Source organism: Sphaerodactylus townsendi, linkage group LG11 (genome assembly GCF_021028975.2).
Source record: "Sphaerodactylus townsendi isolate TG3544 linkage group LG11, MPM_Stown_v2.3, whole genome shotgun sequence".
Taxonomy (NCBI): Eukaryota; Metazoa; Chordata; class Lepidosauria; order Squamata; family Sphaerodactylidae; genus Sphaerodactylus; species Sphaerodactylus townsendi.
Window position 1 is genome coordinate 54,594,642 of NC_059435.1, and position 21,712 is coordinate 54,616,353.

Genomic DNA, 21,712 nt, shown 5'->3' on the forward strand with positions numbered 1-21,712 from the left:
TATAGGATATAGGACTTTTGGATTCCTAATCTGCTCTAACCTCTGCTGAAGGCAGTTTACAATGTTATAAGTTTATTCCTTTAATATCTTAAACAAGGGTTATCCTCGGCTTAATAGGAATCTTGGTGAACAAGTTTAATGATTCTATTTGCACTGACTTTTTAGATTTTTTTTTTAAATTTGCAAAGGAATTACACTAGGGCATTTAATTCCTTTTCAAATGCCTAAACATTGGTACAAGGGTTATTTATGTCTGCCAAAACTGGCTGGTTTGTGAAGACTCAACTTGGCAAACTGTTGTGGCATATATGTTATGTACACATAGCGTGTTTGTGTTAGTGGCTGTTTTTGAATTACTATGGTGATCATGTGAATATAATAACAGTGTTAAATAATTTACATTACTGTTTTATTAATCATGAATTGGTGGACCATCTTCATGGATTTTATAAGGATGTCTGTTCAAGGTGTAGGGGAAAGCTCTAACCTGCATATCATAAATACACTTACAGGCTATGGATGTGCTCATGAAACTGAACTGCCCAGTTTTCATTAATTATATTGAATGCAAGTGCGTCCTGCCTTCTGTAGCATTTGGTGCTACTACATGACATTATCTGCCAAAGTAAAGGGTCTGGGACTTCAGACACTCTGCATTCAAAGAAAATTCTGCTTTTATGAGTAGTGGTGATCTTCAAAATAATAACTTGCAAGCTGCTAAACAAATGGGACCATGAAGCACATCTGATCCGTTCATTTTATTGTTTAAATAATGTACCTGACATTTCCATGCCGGTTGTGTGTGTGTGTGTATGTATGTGTGTGTGTGTGTTACCTGAATGCTGAACTTTATGCTGTGTATACTGGTGGAGATCACACCAAAGACAGAGGAATTACTTTGGCTGTGAGTAAATGGCATTTTTAAACTGGAACAAAAATAATTACACTACATATATTAAAGTTTCATTCTTAAGGACTGGCCATAATTGTCAGATTGGCTGTGTGTTTTTTCATTAAATGCTTTGTGGCCTCCTTTAGCTTTTAGTACCCTCACATATGGATTCTGTACCTGTGCGGAACACAGGAGACCTTCTAGAGTTCTAACAACGGACGTTGTGCTTGTGCCTCTTCGCTCAAGGAGAAGCTTTGAAGAATTTTGCATGCCTTAGAATACATGGCTTGGATTTCTATGGTTTCAGGTTAAATTCTTATCATCTCCAGGATCTCGGGTAGGACGTTGTTAAGACCTTCGTTCCAGATTGTGGAGAGCCATTTCCTCTTGACTTATGAAATATTTCAGTAGATGGTCCAATGGATATTTCTTCTTTTTCTATCTTTCTGTCCTGTAGCTAATTAGTCGTGTCAAAGGGACAGTCAGCAGGCCTTACAGACCCATCAAATAAAGAAAGTTGAATATTCCAGACTTGAAATTTTACTGAATTCTATAGACTTCTACCTGTTAGCACTTAGGATGGTGCACTCTTCTGGTTGCAGCGGGGTTCTTCTCCAGGTAGACTGGCGGCTGTTTATTTAGGAGCATACAGTAATCACTCAGACAAACTGTTTGCTACTATGTATCTCTTGCACAAATTCTTCTTTCCTTCCCCCTTGCAAGTATCTTCCTGGATTTTATATTAAGAAAAGTCTCCAGAGGTTATGAAGGGGGGGGGGGATGTCTGCTCCATCCCTTGAGCAGTGCATAATTCTTCTCTTCTGGAACAGAAAGGTACATGAATGTGAACTTGATGGCAAGAGCTCTAGAATATTTTTGAAGTTGTTCTGCACAAGTACAGAAGCCCCTGTATATGGCCTCACAGAGGACCACTTGAAGAACATCGGCTACATGTAATTGACACATCTCTCTCTCTCTCTCTCACTGAATTCTTTTCTTGAGCACCACTTTTCTGCCTTAATTGTACATTTCATCTTGTTTGATCTTAAAGAGTTAGGTGTGATCTTGTTTGATCTTAAAGAGTTAGGTGTGGTACTTGAATAATTCTTTAAAGGTTCTCCGTTCAGATTTCCTACAGTTCGGGGCAATTTTGCTTTCAGTCACTTTGAATTCTTTGTAGCATATTTATAGGGCTTATATGTAATCTGTCAGTATAAAGAGTGACTTTTCCAAAATAATAATAAATGAGGTGCTAGTTAGCAGTGTGCACGTTACAGAGAACTTTTTAACAATTGGAAGAGTTCCAGGAACTGCTGTTTCTGCATCTGATAAGTTATGTACAAGATAGAGTTAGATATCTGGGAGTGACTTTTATCTATTCAGTGAAGCCCTTGGTACAAAAGGCCCAGTTTGCTATCCAATGGTGGAAGCACCATCAGTTGCAACTTCTGGTGACCCTATAACCATGGTGGCGAACCTTTGGCACTCCAGATGTTATGGACTACAATTCCCATCAGCTCCTGCCAGCATGGCCAATTCACCATGCTGGCAGGGGCTGATGGGAATTGTAGTCCATAACATCTGGAGTGCCAAAAGTTCGCCACCACTGCCCTATAAGGTTTTCAATCAACAGACCAACAGAGGTGGTTTGCTGTTGCCTACTTCTGCATAGCAACTGTGGTCTTCCTTGTTGGTCTCCCAGCTGACCCTGCTTAGCTTCTGAGATGTGGTGAGATGAGCCATCTAAGCCAGGGTCTCTCTAAACTAACTTGTGCAATACAGTCCATCATGGTGTCACAGGTACAGGCCAGGTGCAATAAGGTGCACAAGAGTTTGCTCTTTGTCTTCAGCAAGCCAACCCAACCAATATGATGGAAGAAACACTTCTTGCTACCCCAGCTACAATGATGAATTAAGCTTTACTGAAATGAGACCTTTAATGGCATATCTGTTATCTGTTTAGACATGCAGCATAAAAAAACTAAAATATTAAACCGTTGAATTAAGCTTTACTGGTTATGTACAGAAAGCTGCTAAAATTAATAGTGCAGATTTGTTTCTGGCTTCTAATTAGAATTCCAATACCCCAGTGAGTCAGAGGGTTGTCAGATCACTTGGAAAAATGGATCCCTCGAGACTCATCTTACCCTACATAATCTCCTAATGTTACGACAAGCCAATGGGTTCGCAGAAGAGTGCGTGGCTGAGGGTGTGCAGTCATGTTCAAAAAAGCCCTGCAGACAAAGGTGCCAGGCTCCTCTCCTGCCAGGCCTCCTGCCTTCCTCCCCATTCCCCCTGCTACCACCAGCAGGTCAAACTGGCTGATGGAGCAAAGCACCTTGGTGCCTGTTGCCCCACTTGCCTAGCAAGGCACTCTCACTGCACCCGCATCCCTACCAGGTCATCCTGGCCAACAGAGCAAGGGTCACCTTGGCCCCCACTACTCTGTTGGCCCAGCAAGGCTCTCCTGCCTCCCCAACATTCCCACCAGACCATCCTGGCTGGCAGAGCAGGACTGCCTTGGCTCCCGCTGCTCCGCTGGTCCGGCAAACCCCCTCACCCCAAGCATCTGCATTCCACTCCCCAACCCAAGCCTCACCTTTTCACCCTCCTCCACTCCAACCCTCCCCATTCTATTCTCCCCCACCCCAAGCCTCACCTTTCCACCCTTTCCCCACCCACACCTCACCTTTCCACTCTACCTCCACTCCATGCCTCACCTTCCAAACCTTCCCCAATCCTCAACTTTCCACCTTCCCCAAACCACAGTTTACTGAGCATTCCCACCCCCAAGCCACAGACTCAGAACTTAGAACTGGGTAGGTGGGAAGCATAGCTGGGAAGGGGGGGGGGACTGCTGCCTCAGCAAAGCCCATTGCAGGGGAAAATGCTTCCCCCTGCACCCTTTGCTAGGGCCCACTGCATCTTCCCCTGCAATGGACTTTGCTGTTAGTAATGTCATAATAGAGTTATCAAGATATAAATTACAAAATTATAACATTACTCAGTCCAGTCTTAGACACAGTTTCTTTTTTTCCTGAATCTGTTTTAGGGTGACTGTTCCAAATTCTAGTAGGTAGCAGTTCAAACCTTTATTAGACATAAACCCGAAAAAAAGTAAAAGTAAAAAAACAATCCCAGAGCGTTAAAAATCAATTCTAGTAGGGAATTGTACCGAATTGTACCATTAATTGTACCGAACCAAAATAAATAATTGTTGTGTTATTTGGCTAAAAATGTACAACTCCTGAGGACAGCATCTTGGAACGCGGCTGATCAATGTTCAGAGTGCCGAATTGGACATGAAAAGCAACTTGTACTGTTTGCTTGAAATACTTTTGCGTGTATTTTAGATGACTTTATACTTTGTCTCTCTAAAATTTGCATTGTGTTTCTTGCTACTGCATATGCCATAAAATTTTGAACCTAAATATTTTTTTCTGTCTGGCTTCTATATATATAAAATGAAGCAACCGGTTTTGAAACTCTAGACAGAAATTGGCACTTTTCTGTTTTTTGTCTTGCTGTTGTATACAGCTATTGATAACCTTGTGAATTCTTGGAGAAATTGTCAGTAGGTGGACTGTAATTTTGCTATTGTTATTCTAGACACTGGTAATAGTTTCAACTAATCAAACTGTAATGCAATAGTAGGCACAACTTACACTGTGTGTTCTCCTAAGTGTACCATAATTAACATTGTAACTTTACAATTGCTAGACCCTACAGGAGCACATAAAGCCAGAGCCTGTAATTTGAAAAGGTTTAACAGATCTTGAGGCTTCAAATGCCTATCTCTGGTCCTCTTCTGGGAGAGAAAACCATATAATCTGTATGTAGACCTTCAGCAAGTCTCAAGTATGCAAATACTGTTGTACACAGAACAAAATGTATTAATTAAAATTACTTATTATATGAGCACATATTTGCATGAGGATACACAGTAAAATTAGTCACTGAACTGCTGAATGTGGATTTCATACATAAGGTGAAGTAAACTGTTATGTGAGATATAACCCTGCCACCTGCCACCCCCACCCCCCAATTAGGTAGCAATTTTTTCACAGCCTTTGCAGAAAGCTGTTTCTAAGCAGATGGACAAAGAGGAACTATACCCCTGGTGTTGAAATGATGAACCTTTGCCCTTGCATGAAACTTACTAGTTAAGATAGCATGTACTCCTATCCACAGTCGATCAGTCATGTGTAACTATTCTTGACAATGGCTGGATTTGCTACTCGGTACTGGTAGCCAATGAGATTGCCAGAATGGCAAAATAAAAAGATTGGATCTATTTCCCGAGGGATAGTTATTCGTTCTGCTTTCGTCCTATCTCCCTACTCAAAGTGAAGACAACACACAGTAATTTGTGAGGGACAGCCATGTAAGTATATTGCCGCAAGAGTAAAGTGGAATCTTGTGGTACCTTAGAGACCTACAGAATTCAATAGCAGGGTAAGTGTCCCTCCATTTCAGCTTCAACAAGAAGATCCTCACTATGCAACCTTTCATTTAAGTTTTAAAAAATAAACACTGAGGGTAAGGGGCCATAAAATGCAATAAGTACAGGGTAAAATGCATACATGTTTCATCCAGAAAAATACAAAGCATTAGTTAATCCTAGTTTGCAAACACCTTTAATGAGTGTCACTGGTTTTGATAAGAAAAAAGGGTCTATGTTTTTTTAAAAAAAATAATAACATTAAGAAGTCCATTTTCAGGCAGAAAGGGGGAATATTATGCAAACTTAATGAATATAATTCAGCATTTTTATCCTGGTTTTCATATGAAGGTTGTTTGAGTTTTGTTTCTGTTTTCAGGTCAGCAACACAATGTCTTTTGGAGACTGAAATGTTCTCGCACTGTTTTCTGAATATTGTGATTAAAGTCATATTTGTTCCATCCTTTCGTGTGGGGGCTGGCCTGTTTGTCCCATGGAGAGAGCAGAAGGGCATTATTGGCACATGAGGGCTTCTGCTGGGGGATGACCAAGTGGACATACCCTTCGACAAGGACATACCCTTAGATAGTGCCTGAATGAATTTTGGAAGAAGTGTCTTGGTTTATGCTAGTTGCTGAGTCTGTCCCTCTGTCAGGTGACTCATGGTTGGCAATAAGCTGTTTTAAGTTATGGCAGGGGTCACCAACCTGGCACGTTGTGGGTGCCATAGTACCTGCCACATCTTTCCAAGGACCCTCCAAAGTGGGTGGGGCCAAGTGGAGCTTTTGCCTAACAAGCCTTTTTATTAGCCTTTGGAGAACTGATTGACTTTAAAAAAAGTTACTTCAGCATCAGCTGCAACAACAGCACAAAGATCTTCACTGACAGACTAAAAGTGATGTTTAAAATGGTGTTCATTTCAAAAGGGCTGCTGTTCAACAGCACTTCTGCCTCAGTTGTTAAGGAGTTACTATTAGAGTTTTGCATGACTTCACTCCCTCGCAGTTTGTGTTTAGCTCCCTCTTGCGGCCACTATTTTGGGGATGTGCCTACTACCCTGTGTCAGAATTCCAAAAGTGGCTCAGAATCAAAAAGATTGAGGACCCTGGGATCTTTAAGCAAGGTCTGGCCTTCTACACAAGCCCTGTGTAAGACTCAGTAAAATTGAGCTCTAGCTCATGAAAACGAAAATGTTTAGTTTTTAAGATACCACAAGACCGTCAACAGGGAATTATTTGCTCTTGTTGACCATGATACAGTGATACCATTTTCACTGTGATTCCTCACTGGATAAGGGTACATAGTGAACAAAACCATCTAAAAGGAGCTGTAGTTGGGACAGAGGCAGTAAACCTCTAAATACTAGTGTTAGGAGGTAACATCAGGGGAAGGCCTCAACCTCTATGCTCTGATGTTGGACCTCCAGAAGAACAGGTTGGCCACTGTGAGACAGTACTGGACTAGATCGATACTGAGAAGACTAAATTGGTAAAAAAATTAATTTTAGCAAAAACTTGAAATTGCAGCTTTCCTTGAACCTCATGAATTGCTTAGAACAGCACTAATTCGACAATTGTAAACGTTATTCGCTGGAAAACTGAAAACTGGAAGAAGAGAAGTTTGGATTTATACCCTGCCTTCCTCTCCTGTAAGGAGGCTAAAGGCAGCTTATAAACTCCTTTCCCTTCCACTCCCAACAACAGACATGTGAGGTAGGTGGGACTGAGAGAGTTCTGAACAAACTGTGCCAAGCCCAGGGTCACCCAGCAGGAATGTAGGAGTGGAGAAATAAATTTGGTTCACCAGATAAGAGTCTGTCTCTCAGGAGAATCAAACCCAGTTCTCCAGATTAGAGTCCACCAGCTCTTAACCACTACACCAATCTGGCCACTTGTAATGACTTCTTTTTCTTGTTGTGTCTAAATAGATGATTTGAGTGAAGGCAGGAAATGTTTCCAACAAGTTTAATTTTTTAATGGCAGAGTAGTCACAAAGGCTCACAAATATATTGAATCCATCTTCCCTCTGATTTATTTCAGTTTGGAGAAAAATTAGTGGCTTGCCAGCTTGTACATAAGCAGAAATATGTATCTGGCTGAACATCCATGATACTGGAAACCACAAGATGGAAAATGGAAAAAGTTTGACAATGTGAGATTTTTGTTTTTTAAGTAACATTCTGTAAAAGCACTTACATATTTTGAAGTGAAATCACAGGAAAATCTGCTCTTTATAATGATGAAATAGCCTAGTTCCTTGTACAACGTGTGACTGCGGACTTCCAAGTTAATCCAACAAAAACTTCCTGAAAAAGTATTGCCCGAATCTGTTTTTTGTATAATCTGTTTTATATACTCTTTTTAATGAGAGTGATTTTGCAATCAAAGTCTCATTAGAAGCACGGGTATTTCATGTCATTTTGATGTTCTGCAAATGAAAATCTCAGGGGAGCTGGGGAGCGAAATCTGTTTCCTTTATTCTAATAAAGTTGCTCATCACGCGCATACAGAAGTTGGCATGAATTTGTTTAACACAGCAAAAAAACTATGTTCTTCCTGTGCTGTAAGTGACAAGATATTTTTCCCAGTTCTGATCATGTCATCACATGACATTAAGCAAATTGTGTAACTTCTTTATGTGGCACTTTCTCCTAAAATATATAAACACTGACAATAACTTGACAGTTGTATGCTCTGGTGATAACATTGATGGCATTTTTTGGGGGGAACATTTGTTGTGCCCCAGTAGCAGGGGCAGAGGGAGGGGAACTGTGCCTGGGGCACACGTGCGCCCTGCACCCCTGCCGCAGCACCACCCGCCTCAGAACATCCCCTCCACATTCTGGGCACGCTACTGTACCAGCACGCACCCTGGATGTCGCAACCTCCCTGTCCCGTGGGCGCTACGCCACTGTCCAGTAGACATTTCTTTCCAGACACAATAGCATGGTGCAAATCCAGCTTTATTTTAGGTGCCTGGCTAAGACAGTTTCTTTAATAGTTGGACAACGTCTGCTTTAGCATTCCTGTTCTCTCCCCCTGCCCTGTGCTTCTAAAGATTTACCTTCATGTAGTTTTGTGTTTTGTGATAGTTGTATTGTCCTCTTTTATATTGTCTATTTTATTTAATTATTTAATTTTGGAAACCTTTCACAAATGGAAAGCCTGGAGATATATATTCAAAACAAAACCCCAAGGATGATCATGCAGGACTCTACAGGATTTTTGTGGGGATAAAATGTAGAGAGGGCAATGCATACTCTTTGGAATAAGGCTTAGGGACTGGCATATATTTAGCCTGATATATGGAATCCCCAATCCCAAAAATATATTCACTTCAGTATATGTATTGTTGGCCTTTCAAACAATGGTGAAGACAGTTGTTTTCTAGAAAGCCTTGAGGGTTGCTGAAACTAGTTTTCTTGGTTTTAATGCTGGACCCTGGGTGGTATTTGTTTTCCCATTGCTGCTAGGAATAATTATCATTGTTCTTTTAAGGTTTTATCCTGAATTGGATAGAAGGTATAAATAAAAAAAGGTATAAATAAAATAAATTAAAGGTTTTCAGTTCTATCCATGAAGTCTGAGGAAAATACTGTCTGAATTTACCCTTTCAAAAACGAGAGATGTTCTTCGAGGCTGTGCAGTAACTGATTTGTTTCCCACATTCACTGTGAGGTAGTCCGAGAAAAAACATGCTGAACATTCATTACCTTATCACCTGCAGTTATGTGGAAGCTCTTCCTTCCTTTTCCCTTCTGTAGTGAAATTAGCATAGGAAAGCAGAGCTTGAACTGTGAATTCCTGTTATTCCAAAATGCCCCATGTGGCAGAGCATTTCCTTATCGCTAACAAACCAGAATGCACTCCTGAACTGTCAGTTCTCAGAAATGAGCATGACTTTCCTCCTTTCGGGCCTCCACAGCATAGGATACAAAAAGAACCCCTTACCCTTCCTATTCTAGAGAAAGGGGGAGAGAGTGGTTAGTAATACATTGACAATGACTCTTCCTTTGTTCCTGGTTTTTCTTTCGGTTCTGCGAGGCGTTTCACTCTTGGGTAAGTCTTTATTAGATTATTGCCAAGAATATGGGTGTTAAGGTGAAATTAAAACTCTGATTTACTTTCCACAAGTAGGAAAGTCAATTCCACTTCTCAATGAGACGCTCGGTGAGTTGAATTGCACAATGAACGTTACCAAAATGTGAGGGGGTGTGTGTGTGTTGCCTTTTCTGTTTAAAGAGTCTGCTTGATATTTTGTTGCTTGACGTTTTGGCCTTTCAAATAATGTTTTAAGTCTTATATGTAAATGTATTTTGCCTGAATGAATATATACACATTGGAAATTATCAGAGAATTTACAGAGAAACCCTAAAATGCCAGTCCCGGTTGTGCAACATTTAGATACTTCTCAGAGTCATAAAATGTTGCTATCTTATTCTAAGCATTTTTCTCGTGATTGGATATGTGCTCTTGGGCATGAAAGAAATGATTTTATCCACTGAACACTGTCTCTGGCCACCAGCTTGAAGGACGGTTAATCCAAGACTAGGTCCCAGGTCCATCACTAGCAAGCGAATGAGAAGGGGGTAGCTCTGTTTAAGATTGTTCTGTTAATCTTTAGGATTCTCCAAATCTTCAGCTCAAGCAGACACACGACACGAAGCCAAGAAAATACATTTCGTATATGTTTACATGTATTTCCCCCCCTTTGTTGACTAGTAATACATTATAAAAGTCATCTGGCCACATCAAGTGCTCTGTTTAGCTTTCTATCATTTTTTAAATGTTACGGGTACTCTTAATTGGAGATAGAAATATGGATTTGCAGGTACACCCATGGTTGTGTACCTTGCAACCATTCAGGATCATCTCCAGGCTTCTGGTTTCTCAGCAAGATGCCATGTACCAGAGACCCTCCCCCAACAGTATGCATTAGGAATGCCAATGCTTACCTCCCACCCTCCGACACAGGTTAGGCAGCAGGGGCAATTGTCTCCTCAATTGCTCAAGAGAACCTGTGGCAATGACTGCTGCTACCCTCTGAAAGTCCCTCCCATCCCAGTTCACCTCAATCTAGAATTTATTAACAAGTAAGAAAAGTTTCTCGTCTTGTAAGAAAAGCACAAAGACACCTTGTAGCTAAGTTGGCAGGTTCCAGGTGGGTCCTTGAGATCTCCAGGAATGTATGACAGAATGGAAGCATTCTCAGGATACACCATGACTTGCCAGGAGTATTTTGAAAAGAGGCCAGCCCCAATTTGTAGCATGCTCCAGAAAGCTCCAGAATGTCCCAACTAGGCCTCTGCCAACAGCGGAGGCAAATTTGCTGGTGGCCCCTGGCCCCTCTTTGGTGCATCTGGCCTCCACCCAGTCTAGGGCTTTTATCACCCTGGCCCCTGCTTGGTGGAACACTCTCCCTCCAGCTATCAGGGCCCTGCGGGACCTTGAACAGTTCTGCAGGGCCTGTAAAACGGAGTGGTTCCATTGGCCAGGGGGGGTGGGGGGTGGGCAGTAGCTGATTACCACCATCCTTCCACCTACCCCAGCTATCTTCCCCAACACTACCACCATTGGCTGCCAAGTGCTGTGTCTGGTCCTCTCCCAGGGGCGGTAGGAGGTTTGTTCCAGGATGCCAGTTAATGTTTAGACATCTCTGTTGTTGAGGTTTTATGTAACTAGAGTTGTTTTAATTATTAGATTGTGATTTAATGGTTGTTTTTATTCATTGTACATCAGAGCCCTTTGGGGTGCTCTGTTTATTAAATCTAACGAATAAATAAAAGGATTTGGGAGAATGGGAAAAAATCCATCAGAACAGGAGTTCTGTGAATTGCTCAAGTTTGAGAAATGCTGAGCTAGGTGAAAAACACAAATGCAGTCGTATGAACATTTCTAGTCAGACCTTCGCAAAATAAGTGCAATCTTCACAAATGGTGAAGTGTCTTTGCAGACAGTCCAGGATTTGGCACTTTCATCCCATGACATGTGATCAGCATAATAATTATGTAGCTTGCATTCTTGCTACAATGTAACTAATGCCTTTTCTGACTTATTCAGTAAGCAATTGATACAGAGCCTGTAGTAGTATGGCCAGATGTTAGGTACAGCGATTACTCAAACTGAATTGCAAGATATGTCTTTAAATTCAAATAACCAGAGGTTGGATCCAAACTAACTCTTCCAAAGGCATGATGGAACTTTCCTTCCTCTCCTCTCCCACTATTATTCTCAATGTTTTAAAGTGCTATAATTATTATATTTCCAGGAAAGTATCTCTTCAGGTATCACTCCCACCTCCCTTATCAAATTCCATTTTCCCAACTGAAAAAAATCCTCTCACATGGACACAATCCTGGCTGAAAAGAAGCTCTCTCTCTCTCTCTCTCTCTCTCTCTCTCTCTCTCTCTCTCTCTCACACACACACACACACACACACACACACACACACACACACACACACACACACACACACACACACACACACACACACGGGTTGGGCAGCTCCATCCAAATGTAGACATGGCACCTCTATGGCTCTACCCACTGTCTCCAATAAGGCTTCCAGTGGTTCAGGGAGCTTAAGAGAGCCCTGAAATGTACCCGCTGCCAGAAAGCCCCATGGGATTTCAAGGACATATGCTGTCAAAAGGGAGGCATACGTCCAAGAGCCAGTTGCACAGTGCCAATCTGGACTGGGGAGCCTAATGCAGGCTCACCAGCTGAGTGAGCTCCCCTCCCAGTGTTGATCTGGGCTGGCAAGCCTGCTAAGGGCTGACCAGCAGAGATAGCCACCCCTCCCAGTGCTGTACATTTCCCCCAGTGATTATCTTAGCTGGCTTTGGCTGCTGTGGGTTCATCAACTGAGGCAGCAGCCATCGCCCCAGGGCCAACCACTTCCCCCTTTGCCATTCTGGGCTGGCGAGCGTGGCAGCCAAGGTAGTTTACAACCCCCTCCCATGCTGATCTGGGCTGGCAAGCCTGCTGTGGACTCAACAACCAAGGCAGCCACACACACACACACACACACACACACCCCGTAAAAATGAGTAGAACCTCACAATGTTTATACTTATTATAGAGAATTTTACTGCAGATCTGAATTGAACTTTTAACATTGCTGGTTCCAATGGGAAGGAAGGATCATGGCGGACAATGTTCTAGATTGCTAGTGTATCAGCAAGAGATTGGTTTTCTCCAAATAAGGTCCTTTCAACTTAGGATAAATTTTCAATGTGCTAAGTGGAGTAGTCTTTTTACTTGCCGTCTCATAAATAGTTAGGAAAATTGCAGGCATGGCACATTACTAGTTTATAGAAATCTGGGCTAATTGTTAGTGCAACAATGTAATAAAAGACTTTATCACCTTGTTGATAATTGTACATTTCCTTGTATTGTGCACAAGGAAAACTGACTAGTAAACAGCAAGAATTTGTCTCCAGTATTCATCAGTGTTCTGATATTTGTTAATGGGCTGGAAGCCAAGAGGGACATAAGGAGGAAACCAGAGAATGGATGAGATAAGTCTAGGTCAGCTTTTTCATTGAAATGGAAGGACATTCATTTCCAGGTTATCCTTCTCCAGGACAGTTACCCACTGGCATGTCAACAATACAAATAAAATGTAGTTTGGCTTGTTATAGGATCAAATATTTATAGTACAAACCCAGTGATCTTTGCTCGTACCCAGAGTGCCTGAAGCCTTATTCCTACCTTGGTTCTTTTTTCCCTCCATACTCCAGCTGTTCTAGGAAGTAATTAATTGTGTTTAATTCTGCAGTTTGGATGTGTTTAATTCTGTAGTTTGGATCAATTGTTAAGCTGGTCCCACTATGGCATAGTTGAGGTTCTATGTATGAACCATGCCATTCTATTTTAACACATAGGATGGTATGCAATAAGTTCCATATGCTTATATGGATGCTACTGTACATTCAAAATAGATGTTGCAAACTTTTTCAAACATGCTTTTGAAGGCAGCATAAGGTCTTCAAACCTTATGGGGCAGGATATGTGTGGGTGGGTGGGTGGTTACTTATTGTTATAGTTTTATAGAGAAGGAGAGAGTTTTAATATCCCACCCCTCCTTGGGGCAGCTTACAACAATAATAAAACAATAAAAACAGTAAACATTTAGGGTGTTGTGTGGTTTCCGGGCTGCATGGCCGTGTTCTAGTAGCATTTTCTCCCGATGTTTCACCTGCATCTGTGGCTGGCAACTTCATATGATCTGAAGCCACAGATGCAAGCGAAACGCCAGGAGAAAATGCTACTAGAACACGGCCACACAGCTCAGAAACCACACAACACCCCAGTGATTCCGGCCGTGAAAACCTTCAACAATACATTAAACATTTAAATATTTGGTTGTGGTGGGTTTTCTGGGCTGTGTGGCCATGGTCTGGTGGATCTTGTTCCTAACGTTTCGCCTGCATCTGTGCCTGGCATCTTCAGAGGTGTATCACAGAGGGAAGTCTGTTACACACTGTTACATGCCACAGATGCAGGTGAAACATTAGGAACAAGATCCACCAGACCACGGCCACACAGCCTGGAAAACCCACCAGAACTAGTTGAATCCGACCGTGAAAGCCTTCGACAATACGTTTAAATATTTCATTAACATGAAACAAGCTTCCAAGTGGTGACTGGTTCCAACCCAGTACAATTTTAAAATTAACACACCAAGGAACCCAAATGGATCAGGTAATAATAATAAAGGTTAATGTTTGAGAGTTAGTTAAATAGATAAAGTTGGTAATATTGATAAAAGTTGATGTAAGGTGATGGGGAAGCCTCAGATGTTAATCGCAGCTGCCTCAACCATATACCTGGTGGAACATTCCTGACTCTGTTTTCTCATGAGCACTATCACAAAGCTTTAGCAGACCTGGGGCAAAAAATCCAAACTTCACATACACGCTACAGGGGTCAGTTCTATCAGTCACAGACCAGGAAAGGGATTTAGGCGTCTTAGTTGATAGTTCCATGGGAATGTCAACTCAATGCATGGCAGCTGTGAAAAAGGCAAACTCTATGCTGGGGATCATTAGGAAAGGAATTGATAATAAACCAAAATTGTCATGCCCTTATATAAAGCGCAGTGGTGCGACCAAGCACTTGGAGTAATTGTGTCCAGTCTCTGGTCGCCGCATCTCAAAAAGGATATTGAGGAGATAGAAAAAGTGCAGAGAAGGGCAACAAGGATGATTGAGGGACTGGAGCACCTTCCCTATGAGGAGAGGCTGCAGCGTTTGGGACTCTTTAGTTTGGAGAGGAGGCGGCTAAGGGGGGATATGGGATTGAAGTTCATAAAATTATGCATGGGGTAGAAAATGCTGACAGAGAGAAATTTTTCTCACAATAATTAGAACCAGGGGGCATTCATTGAAAATGCTGGGGGGAAGAATTAGGATCAATAAAGGGAAACACTTCTTCACGCTAACGCGTGATTGGTGTTTGGAACATGCCGCCACAGGAGGTGGTGATGGCCACTAACCTGGATAGCTTTAAAAGGGGCTTGGACAGATTTATGGAGGAGAAGTCGATTTATGGCTACCAATCTTGATCCTCTTTGATCTGAGATTGCAAATGCCTTAACAGACCAGGTGATCGGGAGCAACAGCCGCAGAAGGCCATTGCGTTCACATTCTACATGTGAGCTCCCAAAGGCACCTGGTGGGCCACTGCGAGTAGCAGAGAGCTGGACTAGATGGACTTTGGTCTGATCCAGCTGGCTTGTTCTTATGTTCTTACCTGCCTAAGATGAAGACAATGCCACAATGATAGGATTTTGCATTACCTTATTTGAATATGCAAAGGTGGACATTGTCAGGTTTGGAAGACTTTTAGCTTGATTTATAGCCAATCCCAAGAAGAGTTACATTCTTGGAAAACTGCAGTTGTACTCTGTCTCACCAAAAGAAAAGGAAAAAGTGACCATTCACCACATGCTGGACCATCTCCATGGAGCATTCTTAAACAAAGATAGTCCAGCATGTGGTGAATGAAGTCACAATTTTGGTTTGTTTTTTTGTTGAGACAGAGAGAGGTACACAGAGCTAGTTTTCAACCATTTTTCCTGAAAAGAAGTTGGATGTTTCTCTGCAATTTGTCTTACACTGGCTCAAAATGTACCATGCTCAAAATAATGTACCAGCTCAAAATAATTTCCAGTACTGCCATACTTTTCCTTTGCTCCTGACTCTTTATGGAACCTATGGGTTCTGTCTGTCATCAGAGAGACATTTCATCAAATATGGATTGTTTTGTTTTCAACAGGGTGGTCACCACTTGGGGCTGCTTGTCCGAAGTAAGCCAGAACAGAAGTCCCAAATTTGGTGTTATTTTGGTTGGTCTTAAATCTATTACATGGCTTTTGCTTTTGGGTGTTATCAGTGTTTATCTTTATATCTATAGATACCAGTACATTTTTAATATTTAATGAAGACCACAAGGTTTGTGTAAATGCACGCTCTGCCAACTTCGTCACTACCAGCTCCTGTGACCATACAAATGAGGCACAAAAATTCAGGTGGATTTCCAGTCATCAGTTGATGAGTGTCTCCCTGAAGTTATGTTTTGGAGTGTCTTCAAAGATAGACTGGACACCAATTACCCTGTATCCATGTGATTCAAATAGTGAGTCCCAAAGATGGGAATGCCGAAACGACACACTTTTTGCAATCCAAGGAGCCGACCTGTTCTTCAACTATGGAAACAAAAATGAAAAAAATATTATGTTGTACAAGGGATCAGGCGCCTGGAGTCGGTGGAAGGTCTATGGAACCACAGATGATTTGTGTTCTCAGGGCTATGAAGGTAAATACTTGTTTACTGATTTTATTAGTGCTATTAATATATGATACAGGAAAACAAAGCCCACTCCTGGTGCCTGCGTTGTGTAGATAGCAAGGGAGATTTTGCTACACATCAAATACACGTGTGTGGGGAAATGATCATTCACATGAACATCTTTCTCAGAATCACTCACAAGTTCTTGGAACAGGGTACCAAGCCTTCTTGAGCAAACAGACCATTTAGTAATGTCAAGGAAGCGCAGTATGGTAGACAAAACCACAAAATACTTGACAGGGGTGGGCAAGTTACTAAATGGTTGCCATTTGGCGGTGGGAACACCTATTTGCTTTGAATAAGCTGTTCAGTTTCCCAAAGAAGGGACAGCTTTACTCTCTGCTTAGCTGCGAAGAGAGGATTCCAAGCGCAAAAGACACAAGTCATAAGAACATCTGTACCTGTGGCCAAGGTATGATTCCCAACATTGCCTCAGAAAATGCCAGCAGATACTGGGAACAGTGCCTGGGGGCAGTGTCATTTGGGGAGGAAGTGATGCCATTTCTAGGGGATAATCGAGGTTACCTCCCCTAGTCTCTGGTGTCCTTGCCAAATTCAGAAGCATCACTGTGCGGAGTCCTTTTTTCTCTTTTCAGTTCTCCTGGTGGTGGAAAATTTGGAGTGGTTGTTTGCCACCTTGGGTGGGTCAGTGGGGGGGCTTGAGTCAAGGTGAGGGTGCACAGCTGTTGTGCTAAGCTTGCCAGGATAGATTCCATCATTCCATTGATAAAGAGTAACTTGAAGCACCATCTTTGTTCTGTTTGATTCATGGTGCTTTGGATACCGCGCCACACACACACACACCCCTCAAGAACCAAGCAGGCACCATACTGACGGGAGCCATGGCTCTCACATGCTGCACATTAGGATTGCTGGGTTAGAGCATGACTTGGGTGCAACATCTGTTTGTACTAGTGATAGATCCCATAAATAGCACGCAATATAAACTGAGTGACGCATGCAAATGGAGAGTGATTGTGACTCAGTGACAGAGCACGTCTTGATTTTTTGAGGTTTGATTACTAGTACTTTAAGATCTTAACCCATTTTTTGATGAGGGAAGTCTTTCATAATGATAATAAAGTAGAAGCTTCAGTGTTTAATTCAGCTTTGTACTATTTTAAACTGTTCCTTTTTTCTTCAGATACATTTACCTTGAAAGGCAATGGCAAAGGAGCACCATGTGTATTCCCATTCCAATTTCTTGGCAAATGGTATGCTGAATGTACAAACGAGGGCAGGTCAGATGGCTTGCTCTGGTGTTCGACCACAAGAGACTTTAATGTAGACAAGCTTTATGGATTTTGTCCACAAAAATGTAAGCTCAGCAAGATTAAAAATTTGTTTATGGAATGCACTGAATGTCATGCAAAATTGTTATTCCATCTAGGACTAGATCCTATAGAAACCTATTCCCTTCCACTGCTATTGATTGATTAGTTTAGTTAGTACATTTGAGTTCATCTCACTAGATATCTGCCTGATAGCTGGATAGTAGACAGCTTATAATATGGTAATTGCCAATTATTAATGATTTTTAGCAGTATGATAAACTTAAGGAAGCAGCTACAATACTTTTGTTAGGCTGTAAGATCCAACACAGGGATATATGGGATTGATTACTGACCTAGTGACACTTGTCTGAGGCACATTTTTTCTCCATCTTTTCATGTTACACACTAACATCATCCAAAGTACCTTAAGGGCAGTTAATCTTTACAAATTCAGTCAAGCATGTATGTCTAAATGTGTCAACAATTGCTATGGGCAGGTAATATATTCTTCTTGAATTCCCCTTCTTGAATTCCCCTTCTCAAAACCCATCAGCCCAAGGCTTATGTGTGTGCCTTGAGGGGGTTCTGTGCACTAGTGGAAACAAAATCTCCCCTCATAATTCTTACCTTTGTGTCCTGTTCAGTTGTGGACTTGAGTGGACTTAAACTGGAGTAATTCCGCACAGGACTGAAGTGATACCGTGAAAACCTATTCAGCTATGCCCTTCCAAATCTATAGACATAGAAGAGTGGCTGTCAACTGATCAACAAATACTACAATTGTTTTGTTAAGGACCACAACCTCATTTTTTCCTGACAGAATCTGGCAGAATTCAGGAGGGAAACTGTCACATGGTTTAAGTATTATTAATACAGCTCCTGTGTTGGGAGGCTTAATGAAGGCTTGCTTGATGCATTTCTTGGGTTTCAGCTGAGAAATAAACAAGTATTGTTGGCAGAATGATTGCACAATAAAAGCATACAAGTTGATTAAAGTCTAGGCAAAGCTTTATTCAGGAACTAACAGACTTAATAGTAACAAATATAGATAGATTCCTAGCTACATACCTAGCTGAGAAAGAGAGAAAGTTTTGTGATGTGGTGCTTCCAAGAAGAAAGAGGATATTGCCCTAAGACAGACAAAGCATGATACTTACCAAGAAAGAACTTGGTATCTTGCTGTGCTGTCCCCTGCAAGATTCTTCTTTTCTCTCTTTCTGTACCCTTTAGTACATCATACACTACTTACTCCAACATGTATGTCATTTCTGCGTAGTAGTTTTAGTCTGCACTATTGCTCTTTCATTTTCTTTGGTCTTGTCATTATGAACAGTGGAAATATTTCTTGGTTCCCCCTACAGTTAGTGGCACCTACAGCTTGTGGGATACAGACCCTTTGACTGAGGTGCAGTACCAGATAAATTCAGAATCTGCTCTCACATGGTACCAAGCAAGGAAAAGTTGTCAGCAACAAAGTGCAGACTTGCTATGCATCACAGAATTACATGAGCAAATGTATCTGGCAGGTAAGTTGTTAATGTGTAAAGATTTTCCTGAATTTTACATAATGAAGTCTAAGACAAGTTTTCAGATATACTTGGGACAAGCCACAGTACCATCCTAAACAAATATTCAACTGATTTGAAATAATAATGTTTTGTTTGTTCCCAGTGATTATGAAATCTGAACTTAAGTTAGCAATGAAAAGTGACGGTAGACCTGAAGAAATGATTTCTGGTTTTGTCAGCAGTCTGCATATGCTTTGTGATTGCTTTCATTCATAGAAAATATGTCTTCATACCTATAATAAATATCTCTAGCACTGACATTTCAATGCTGGTATTGATCAAGATGGTTAATATGAATATTGAAGTTAATATTGATCATATTCATCAATACTGCTCAAAGTAATCAAAGCAATATTGGTATTTTCAGTGCTTGATTTCTAAGATAAGAAATGCTAAAGCTGAAGCCTCCCTATGTGCTGCATTTTGCACTCTGGAAGTTCCTTTTCTTGAGGCAAATCAGTTTGAACCTACACCAGTTTCTTCATATCTGGAGGTATTTGGTGGTCCACTGTGAAACACAAGATACTGACTATCTTTGATCTGATCCCATGAGATGACTCTCATCTGCATCATATTTCCTAGTAGGACAGGAAGCCATAAAACAGCTGCATTTATTAGAACACAACAATTCTGAACCAACTGAATAAGCCAAGGCCAAGTTCCAGATGCTTTTGTCCTGGTGGAAAGAGCTGGGGTAAAGGCTGTATAATTTCCACTCCTCTTTAGAAAAGTCTGCAAAAGCCGAGCTGTTAAGGATGGCTCCTTTTGCTGATCTCTCTGGTTTAATTTTGGCTCACTAAATCTGTGTTACAGTTACATTGATTTTCAGGTAGCTATTTCACATTGTGTTTATTGGAAACTGCTTTGAACTGATCAGAAAAGTGGTATAAAATAGAATTTCCCACATGCTAACCCCATTACCGAACAAATCTTACACATGTATATAACCTTTTTCTCTATTGCTGCTCTACCCTGATTTGGTTCCATTTCTCACCCTTGTTCCATTTTCAAGTGTTTCCCCATGCTGTATATCAAAAACAGCCCCAAGAAAGTGCAAATGCAGAAATGACCAGGAAAAATATTCTTTCTGTATTTAGCAAGGAACTGTAGATTCCGGTCACTTTCATGCTAATGAAAAATAGAACAGGCAGGTATGGAAGTTACTTTTACAGGTTACAATAGCAGCACAGACTTCCTGTGACATAAATGGATGCACAATAAGGATTTTCTTTTTGTCCCTATTGATTATCCCATCAAAGTGTTGTAGCAATGGGAGATAGTTCTAACAGTTGAATATTTTCTTTCACTTCTACATTTTTATTTACTTTGTCCTGTCTAGTATTCTGTAATTGTTGCAGCTCTCTGTGGAATCTGCTCCTCGGAATGACTACTTACTCTGCTTCTTACCTAGGATTGACATCAAAGTTAACTTCTGAACTCTGGTTTGGTCTTAACAGTTTGGACTTTGATAGTGGATGGCAATGGAGTGGTGGCCATCCTTTCAGATACTTAAATTGGGCCCCAGGTAAGCATGGATATTTTACTTGTAGTATATCTCTCTCACGCATTTGGATACATGATGTCTTTCTCTTATATCTGCAGTACAAAAAAGTATCTCAAGATACCTTTCTCTGCATATTCTTCTTGACATTCTAGTTTTGTGTTGATAGTCACAGCTCTCAAGCACACAAAATGATTTAGGCAGCATCAGACCCACTGAACCAAGCTCACCCCAACTTGCAGCCGTGTACTTTGCATCCCCAGCTGCCCAAGGCAGATTGCTTAAATCCAAACCAGACAGGACATTAGAGTTCTGTAATTAACATTCAAGACATGTAAAAAGTAGTGGCACCTGGAGGGACCCATATGGGTTGCTTCCCTTAGCATCAAGTTGCTTTAAGCCAGGGTGTCAAACACGCAGCCAGGGGCCAGATCTGCCCCCTTGATGGGGCTTATCAGGGCCACGAGCCAGTTAAGGCAACACCCTCCTCGCTCCCAATCTGGAGCCAGATTGGGAGGGGGGTGGTTGCCTCACCTGATGAGTGGGCCTGATAATCCCTGTCAATGCAGCCACCCACCCTGCTGCAGGCTTGTCAGTTTAAGTATCCCCAGTGCCATCTGGAGGTAGTGGAGAAAGCACCCCCCGCCCCCGGACTCAGCCCTACCAAGTCACATTTATGTAATATCCAGCCCTTATAGCAAATTAGTTTGACACCCCTTCAGTTTTTCCTACATGGGCTGGAATGGGAAGTTCCATTTCTGGCAGTACGAGAGGGAACATTAACCATTCATATTTCACTACTCTCCCTGGTGGCTTTTAAGGACCAAAAACTTCAGAATTCTAGCACCATTTATAGTTTGACTCATGATAAATTACCAGAAAGCTACTGTGTGTAGCTGGTGAGTTGTTTTTGATTTAGTGGATTTCAAGTTGTGCAGCCTGGTTTGGATAACCTAAATATTTTATTCTTTCACCATCCTTTGTGAAAATGCCACAAGGTTACAGTTGTTTCTACACACCAGGCATCACATATAAATCAAGCAAGACATAGTGCTTCTTTGCTTGCAATGACCCACCTGTTCATGTCTTCATCACAGGATCAAAGACCTGATGTCTCCTAGTCATTGAACGTAGGTGATGTGTTTAGCTGATGATTTCACCTTAAATAAAATGGCAGTTTAAG

General features: G+C 41.5%; 1 protein-coding gene and 1 long non-coding RNA gene across 2 annotated transcripts in view; both read left to right on the forward strand.

The window, feature by feature from the left end:
* The first annotated feature begins 10 nt into the window (after nucleotides 1-10).
* LOC125440867 lies at nucleotides 11-5,796 on the forward strand. Its single transcript, XR_007245758.1, has 2 exons — nucleotides 11-2,360; nucleotides 2,511-5,796. It is a non-coding gene; the product is annotated as an uncharacterized LOC125440867 (long non-coding RNA).
* A 3,112-nt stretch (nucleotides 5,797-8,908) lies between these two features.
* The window catches only part of MRC1 (mannose receptor C-type 1), a 54,265-nt gene continuing 41,461 nt past the window's right edge, over nucleotides 8,909-21,712 (forward strand). Inside the window, exons 1-5 of the mRNA XM_048511127.1 lie at nucleotides 8,909-9,391; nucleotides 15,752-16,153; nucleotides 17,331-17,504; nucleotides 18,822-18,986; nucleotides 20,440-20,553. Coding sequence (XP_048367084.1) covers nucleotides 9,334-9,391; nucleotides 15,752-16,153; nucleotides 17,331-17,504; nucleotides 18,822-18,986; nucleotides 20,440-20,553 — 913 coding nt within the window. The 5' untranslated portion in view covers nucleotides 8,909-9,333. The remainder of the gene's footprint in view (nucleotides 9,392-15,751; nucleotides 16,154-17,330; nucleotides 17,505-18,821; nucleotides 18,987-20,439; nucleotides 20,554-21,712) is intronic.